This window comes from Emiliania huxleyi (assembly GCF_000372725.1).
Source record: "Emiliania huxleyi CCMP1516 unplaced genomic scaffold EMIHUscaffold_362, whole genome shotgun sequence".
Lineage (NCBI taxonomy): Eukaryota > Haptophyta > Isochrysidales > Noelaerhabdaceae > Emiliania > Emiliania huxleyi.
In genome coordinates this window covers 8374-15454 of record NW_005199256.1, presented here as the reverse complement: position 1 = coordinate 15454, position 7081 = coordinate 8374, and the positions used below count along the sequence as shown (strand labels likewise).

The window sequence follows — 7081 nt, the reverse complement described above, 5'->3', positions numbered from 1 at the left end:
GCGAGGGCGGTGGCGGTGACGGGGGCGGCGGCGACGGCAGCGGTGGGGATGGCGGCGGGGGGGAAGGTGGCGGGGGCGAGGGCGGCGTGCTCGCGACGGCGGCGCCGAGTCGCCCCGAGCGGAGCACGGCCAAAGGTCTGAGACGCGGGGAGGGCGGGGCGGGAGGTCGTCGTGGGGGCGTGGAGGCGCGGAGGCGGCCTGCGGGGACGCGCGGAGGGCGTTGGTGGTGTGTGGGAGGTGGGTGAGGGAGAGCTGAGGCGGCCGGCGGTGGTGGCGGGAGCAGCGGAGGCGACGGCGTCGGAGGGGGTGGGGGGGAGGGAAACGGCGGCGGCTGTGGCGGAGACAGCGGCAGCGGCGGTGGCGAGGGCCTAGCCTGAGGGGGAGGGGGTGGGGGAGGGGATGAGGACGGTGAGGGCGGCTGGGGCAGCCGGGAAGGCAGCACAGGCGAGGCGCGGCGCACCTCAAACTCGAGCGAGTAGCGGGAATATCACCCGCTGCTCCGGCGGGAGAGTGCTCCCCGCCGCCCCCTGGGTCACCTCGAGTGACCTCGCAGCCCACACCGCGAGGCGCTGCTGTCAGGGGGGTGTATCACCGCCGTATCAACCCACACTCCGTCGCCCAGCCGCCGACAGCGGGGCGCTTGCTGTCGGGACGCGCAGTCTCGACAGCGGAGCGCGTGCTTCTTGCCGGCGGAGCAGCAAGCTCCTCAGCAGCGAGCGCAGAAGCTTTCTTGCGTACCGCCGCCGCGCAGTCCCTATGGATGCACGTCGACGCCGGAGACGCCGGCCCGAGCGCTTCTCCTCGCTCTAGAGCCACGGCGGGCAGCCCGTTGACCGCCTCACCGCCTCACCGCCCAGTTCGTGGTCCCGCACCACCAACAGCCGTCCATCTGAACGGCGACGGAGGCCAAGCCCGACGTCTGGGCTCTAGCCGATCACCTGGCCGCCCGCGACGAGCCGCCAGTCGGCGTCGCGGCGAGGAAGGAGCGAGTATTTCTCCAGTGCCGCTGTATTTGTGGCCTGGCCCGCGAATGCTCATTCACAGCGATGCCCGAGGGAAATTCGCGTGGAAATTCGATCCGCCGACTCAGGGAGGGGTCCTCTATCGGGGAAGGAGGTTGCGGGAAAAATCTGAGAAATCACCCCCAGCCTTCCCCCTCCCTGTCGGATGTTGGTCATTACAAGAATTACAAGAGACTACAAGAAACACGCCATGGTGTCTAAGGGTCTCTGGCACTCCTGGATGCTTCCTTGGCCGCTCTGTGTATCTCGAGACCTCGAGAGAAGGCCGCCGCAATGCGTGTGGAGCACCTCATTCAGGCGGCAGCAAGGCGTTTCTCCGATGAGAGCCTATCGATCGAACAGGGTGGGTTATAGGAGCGTCATTTTGTACCCACCCCCCCTACTTCGTGGGGACCCCCCCGCCGGTCGGTGGTCTGCCCCCGAGGTGGACCGGACCCCCCCTCCGGTCGGTCGCTCTCTCGGCGGCGGGAGGTGTGACGACCGACCCCCCCCTCGGTCGGTGTCCCGCTTGCCGTGAGCCCCCTCAATCAAACGCTCTCCCTCCTTCTCGCGAATCGCCACGGGCGCTTCGAAATCGCCGGTTTTCACTATGAAAACTAGTCACGCAGCCAAGCGCCAAGGAGACTTCTTCGCCGAGGCCCAAGCGAGCCCGACTCCACACACATATGTGGAGCATCCACGCAGTCGCAGGCCTGATCCTGCTTGCCGTGATCCTGCTTGCCGCCGCTTTGTGTACAAGCTCTGGCAGCGCTCCAGTTCTCCACAAGTGCGCGCGCGCATCGTCCCTTCCAATGACTACGATGACTTGCCAGAGAGACTTGATCGACACATCGCCGCCGCCGTCACCGGGCTCATCGGCTTCCGCGAGTCGCTTCCTCAACGACAGCGAATGGCCTGCGAATGGCAATCGATCCGGGTGCTGGACGCCCCTCCATGAGCAACTCAGTTATAGAGATATACTGCAACTCAGTTAGAGATACTAATAGAGACACTAATTTATTCACAGCTGCGGCGAGCATGTGCGGTGTGACCCTCGAGCCAACCCGACCGACCCAACCCTCGGTCTGCGCTCCGACCGACCGGACCCCCCGTCCGGTCTGCGGTCTTCCGCGGCCGCCGACCGGACCCCCCCTGTGGTCGGTCGGTCTGCGCTGGGCGCTCAAACCGCGAAGTCGGCCTGTTCACTACAAGATGACGCTCATATAGGGTGGTTTAGCGCCCCCTAACCCAGGGCGGTTTAGCGCCGTTTAGCCTAGACGGTCACTAAACACGAATGGTCTGCCTGGCCGAGGAGCTCGGTTTAGCACTAAACCGCCCTAAACCGGCCAAACTCGCCTCTGACTCACCGAGACGCGACCAGGGGTGGGTCGACGCCTGATGCTTGTGAGATGTCGCGAGTCTACGGTGCGAGGCCGCCTGTGACCTGGAGTTCGCGGATGCGGCGGTGGCGGAGGTTGCAGAGTCGATCGTAGACCGACTTGACCGTCCATCCATGTTGCTACGCCGAGGTCCACGCGAGTCTCTTGCACAGCGATCATCAAGAGGCGTTCAGCAAACATCCGGCGCAGCCGCGGCTCGGTCGCCATGAATACCTCAATGTTACCATCGATGTACCTCTTGCCCTTGTTGGTAAACACGACGCGCCCTCGCGTCCTTGCCTGCCGCGCCGCCTCGTGTGCAGCCTTTGCCACGACGAGGCGAACACGGACGAGCAGTGCTCAGCCCCTGCTAATCTGCGCGAAGCGGCACGCTGGGCTGTCGGCGTGTCGAGATGGCGGACCCAGTACTTCTGCAAGTCATCGGGCAGCTCTAGCAAGGCCAGCAGGTAAGGTAAGGTAAGGTAAGGTAAACTTCTCCACACACACGAGGTGGTGGGGCAAGGGGGGGGCGACCCTCGCGTCTCCACGTCTAACGACAGGAGCCCCACGGCATTAAATGTGCGAGGCCCAGTGCGCGTGGGTGAGCGGTGTGTGTGTGTGTGTGTGTGTGTGTGTGTGTGTGTGTGTGTGTGTGTGTGTGTGTGTGTGTGTGTGTGTGTGTGTGTGTGTGTGTGTGTGTGTGTGTGTGTGTGTGTGTGTGTGTGTCACGTCACTGCATCCTCTGTTGGTTCCTCCCGTCGCCTCTTCTTTGTTCGAATGTTTTTCAATCCATCCTTCACGAAGCCCTCCCATGCAGCTAGCGTTCTTTGCGAATGTCTCGAAATGGCCAGCAGGCGCTGTCTGCTCGTGGCCAGCATGCCGTGCTGAGGCAGGCCACGCGCTCGCGCTAACCCGGTAAACTGCCGCCAAAACCGGAGATAAACCAGCCCGACAAATGGTATAGGGTCTTTATTTGAGATCTCGGCTTCAGCTGTGTCTTTGCTTGTGAGGGGAACCCGGCGTCCCAACATGGTATTCCTATCTCTCTCTCGCAAGCCGAGCCGAACGCGCCCCTCGGGGGGCCGTACCGCCGCATGTCTTATTCGCACCCTAGGGCAACGACTGCATTCAAGCCTTGAAATTCTTTTTGTTAGTGCGCGAAGACGACGATGCCTCCGGCCCGTCCATACTCCTCCGTGCCGCGGCCGAGATGATTGTAGACGAGGCGGAACGCGACAGCCACATTGACGCAGCCGAGGCGCTGCTCGGGCTAATTCCGAGCGTGGACCTGGAGACCAGCATCATTCATGGGCACTGGCTACTTTTCTTCAGAGCTGGGAGGGCGACTCCCAGTGCGACCCAGTGCTGGCGCCCCATGGCCGTCCCGCGCCGCCCGCACCAGCTGCGCGCCTCTCGCACTACCAGAGCCAGCCGCATATCCACTCACGCCACGACGCGCGCGCCGCAGCACACCTCACCAGCACACCTGCGCCTTTTTGCGCCCTGTGCAGGATCTGCACACTGCTTCTGGCATCTCACAAGCGGCTGTACCAGGACGCGCCGCGAGTGCGACGCAGATCCGGCACCGCGCAGGCGCGCACGCACGCCCGCACGCGCGCGCTCATCCGCTCTCTGCTGCACAGACTGCCAGCCTGCCTGCACACACAGCATACAGCACCATGTGCACGCATACGCCTAACGACGCAGCCCGCACCCCACAACAATAGCCTCACCACGCCGTCTCGCGCTCACACCGCCAGCAACGTTTGCTCCTGACCCGGAGGAGGTCTCTGGAACTGAACCGATGAGCGGCTTAATGTACATCGGGTGGCAGGAGTCCGCACCCCCCTCACCCCCCCGGGCACCTGACACATTCGTGGCCCGCGTGGTCGGTAAACACGTCTCATCGCCATCCCGGTTGCCGTGTGTGGGGGTGTGGTACGGCTCTAGGTAAGGTTGCTGCTCGGACGCCACCCCAATGCCCAAAATATCATTAAGAAAATCGTCACCATGCAACTGACTCAACACCAACAACGTCAACGAAAAAAATGTGTTGATATCACTATGTATGTATGTATGTATGTATGTAGTAAGGTGAAGAACAGCCAGGCTCGGACTGGACACCAACGCGGTAACTATGCGTGGACGCTGGACAGATGATGACGGCACGCACGAGCGACACACAGACACAAACAGGCTCACAAGACACACAGCCAGCTGGCTGCCACACACCCTGAGTTGGCGTACACATAACTCAAGGCCACATCCTCCCTGTCGCCCCCCCCAGCACTCCACGGTGCCAAGAGTACAAACAAGGGCACAACGACACATGTATGTAGAGAGGGCGTAAAGATTTTTTGTCAGCAGTCAGGGTACAGGGAGGGGAAACTGGAAACGAATCGGAAACGAATCGGAGCCCGGAAACGCATATGAGCAAGAACGTCGAATATAGGAAGAACGAGATGGATATGGACTGCGCGCCTGCTCGTGCGCGCCTGGCCCGTTGAGAGCTAGAGACAAACAGACACAAGGAGCATGCCGCTCGGGTTCACACGGCTCAACTACCTCACCCGCCGCCCGCGGCCGCACACGAACCGGCCGCACACACCGCCGCGCCGAGCTGAGTGTGAAGTACGGCACCTTCGTGTGGCTACAGCTAGTCGCCCCGCGCAGCCGTGCTCCGGCGGCGGCCCTCTCCGACTCCGTCGGCTCCGCCTCCTTCACTGCGGCGGGGCGGCGCTGCCGCGCCCACTGCCACCGCGCGTGCGGCCCCGACCCCTGCCGCTGCCTCCACCCAGAGCACCGTCATGCGCATGCAAAACGCCGATCAAAACGCCGATCAGCACGACTCGCTCACCTGCCTGCTCGTGCTCCCTGCACCCGTGACCGCGCTCGTCCTCAGCGCCGCTCCGCGACCCGTGGACGGCGTCCGCTTTGTCGATGGCGTGAGCCTCGGGCCAGAGGCGGCCGCGCGTGCCGACAGCGTCGTGCTCCACCGATCGAACTACGACGCGTCGGTCGGCGGCGACGCGGCCGCCGAGGCACGGCTCGCGCTCGTGCGCCGCCTCTCGGCGCAGCTCCCGCTGATTGGCTCTCTCGAGCGAGTCCTGCTCTTTGCCGACCGGGCGGCGCTCGCCACCCGGCTCGCCGCGCTCGCGCCATCGCCGCACACGCGCCAGCCCCGCTTCGCCATCGCCAGGGAGGGCGACGACGCGGCCGCGGTCGCCGCGCGATCCGGGCTCGAGCCACCCCTCGTGTGCAAGCCCCTCCTCGCGTGCGGCGCGGCGAGGTCGCACGATCTCGCGGTGGTGCTGCGGCTGGAGGGGCTGGCGGAGCTGGCGCTGCCGCTGCTGCTGCAGGCCTACGTGCCGCACGGCGCCTCCCTGCTCAAGGCGTGCTGCGTCGGAGACACGACGCACTGCGAGCTGCGCCCGTCGCTGCCGGACCTCCGCCTCGGCGCTCCACCGCCCGCGGGCTGCCCGCCCCTCGTGCGCTTCAACACGCAGCGGCCGCCACCGCCCGCCGAGCTCTTCGGCGCCGCCGCCGCACCCGCGGCCAGCGGCGCCGCCGCCGCGGCCTCTGCTCGACAGCCCGAGGCGGCGCAGCTGGCGGCCAGCTTGGCGAGGGAGCTCGGCGTCGCGCTGCTCGGGGTGGACCTGATCGCGCCGCTGGGAGGCGGAGCCCTGCTCGTCATCGACGTCAACTACATGCCCGCCACGAGCCTCAAGCTCGCCGGCAGCGGACGCGCGCTCGCCACCCTCGCGCGGAAGACGCTCGAAGAGGCTGCGGGTGATCGCGGTCGCAGCGCAGAGCGAACCACCGCCGAGCAGCGTACACGGGCGTCATCAGAGGTGAGGTGACGTTGGGGCCGGCGGTTTCTGTCTCAGGAAAATTCTTTTTCATCGTCCACATGCTCGTCGAGTGCGTTCACATGAACGCACAACCCCGGGGCGCCCGTCGTCTTTGAGCGCGTTCACAGCCGGAGCGGCTCCGTGAACAGCGCCGTGCGCACCTCACGGAGGGTACATCGACCCTCGCCGCCCGCCGCCGCCCGCGAGCGTCGTCGCCTACCTTACGAGTGGCTTCCCTCGGCGTGCGAATTCTTTTTCTTTAGACGGGTGCTGTCAGTGGGGCTGGAGCGGTGTGGTGCGGCGTGGCGATGGTTGCCCGCAAGAAGGCTGGCGAGGATGACGCGCGCCAAGTCGTCCACCAGATGTGCCTACGCTCGCTCAAGCGGACCTACGGCATGTACCTCAGCAACTACGGGCAGCGGCCGCCGCCGCTCGAGTCGGGGCGCGCTCACATGTTGCATGTGCCCTCCTCCCCCGCCGCGCAAACGCCTCCCTTGAGCGCCGGCCGCGGCTGCGCACAGGCGTGCGCTCAAGCTGGCGGCCAAGGTGGCGGGCGAGTACAGCATGGTGAAGGACATGCCTCCGCCCGGCAGCGGGGCCGGACCTGGTGCCGCCGTCACCAAGCTGCTCACAAACGGCGCGGCGGGCGGCGCAAACGGCGGCGCGTCGGGCGGCGCGACGGGCGGCGCGTCGGGCGGCGCGGCGGGCAGCGGGAAGCTGATGCTGACGGGGCCGGGGGCGGGCAGCAGCGCTGGCGGCGCCGTCGTCGCGCCGAGCAGCAGCGGCGGCAGCAGCGCGGTGCCGCCGGGCAGCACGCGGCTGGTTCCCCGTCGGCGGGAGGCGAGGCATG

The 7081-nt window shown here is 65.9% G+C and overlaps 2 protein-coding genes across 2 annotated transcripts in view; both read left to right on the top strand.

Moving 5' to 3' along the window:
- Positions 1-2957: 2957 nt before the first annotated feature.
- EMIHUDRAFT_242506 (hypothetical protein) lies at positions 2958-4156 on the top strand (the record flags this gene model as incomplete). Its single annotated transcript, XM_005772199.1, has 4 exons — positions 2958-2981; positions 3495-3742; positions 3892-3946; positions 4088-4156. The coding sequence occupies 4 exons, from the start codon at positions 2958-2960 to the stop codon at positions 4154-4156; spliced, it is 396 nt and encodes a 131-aa protein (XP_005772256.1).
- Positions 4157-5187: 1031 nt separating this feature from the next.
- The window catches only part of EMIHUDRAFT_458657 (hypothetical protein), a gene marked incomplete at its 5' end in the record, with an annotated part of 3860 nt that continues 1966 nt past the window's right edge, over positions 5188-7081 (top strand). The window contains 4 exons of the mRNA XM_005772198.1: positions 5188-5868; positions 5986-6231; positions 6495-6685; positions 6753-6838. Of these exons, the coding sequence (XP_005772255.1) occupies positions 5188-5868; positions 5986-6231; positions 6495-6685; positions 6753-6838 (1204 nt within the window). The remainder of the gene's footprint in view (positions 5869-5985; positions 6232-6494; positions 6686-6752; positions 6839-7081) is intronic.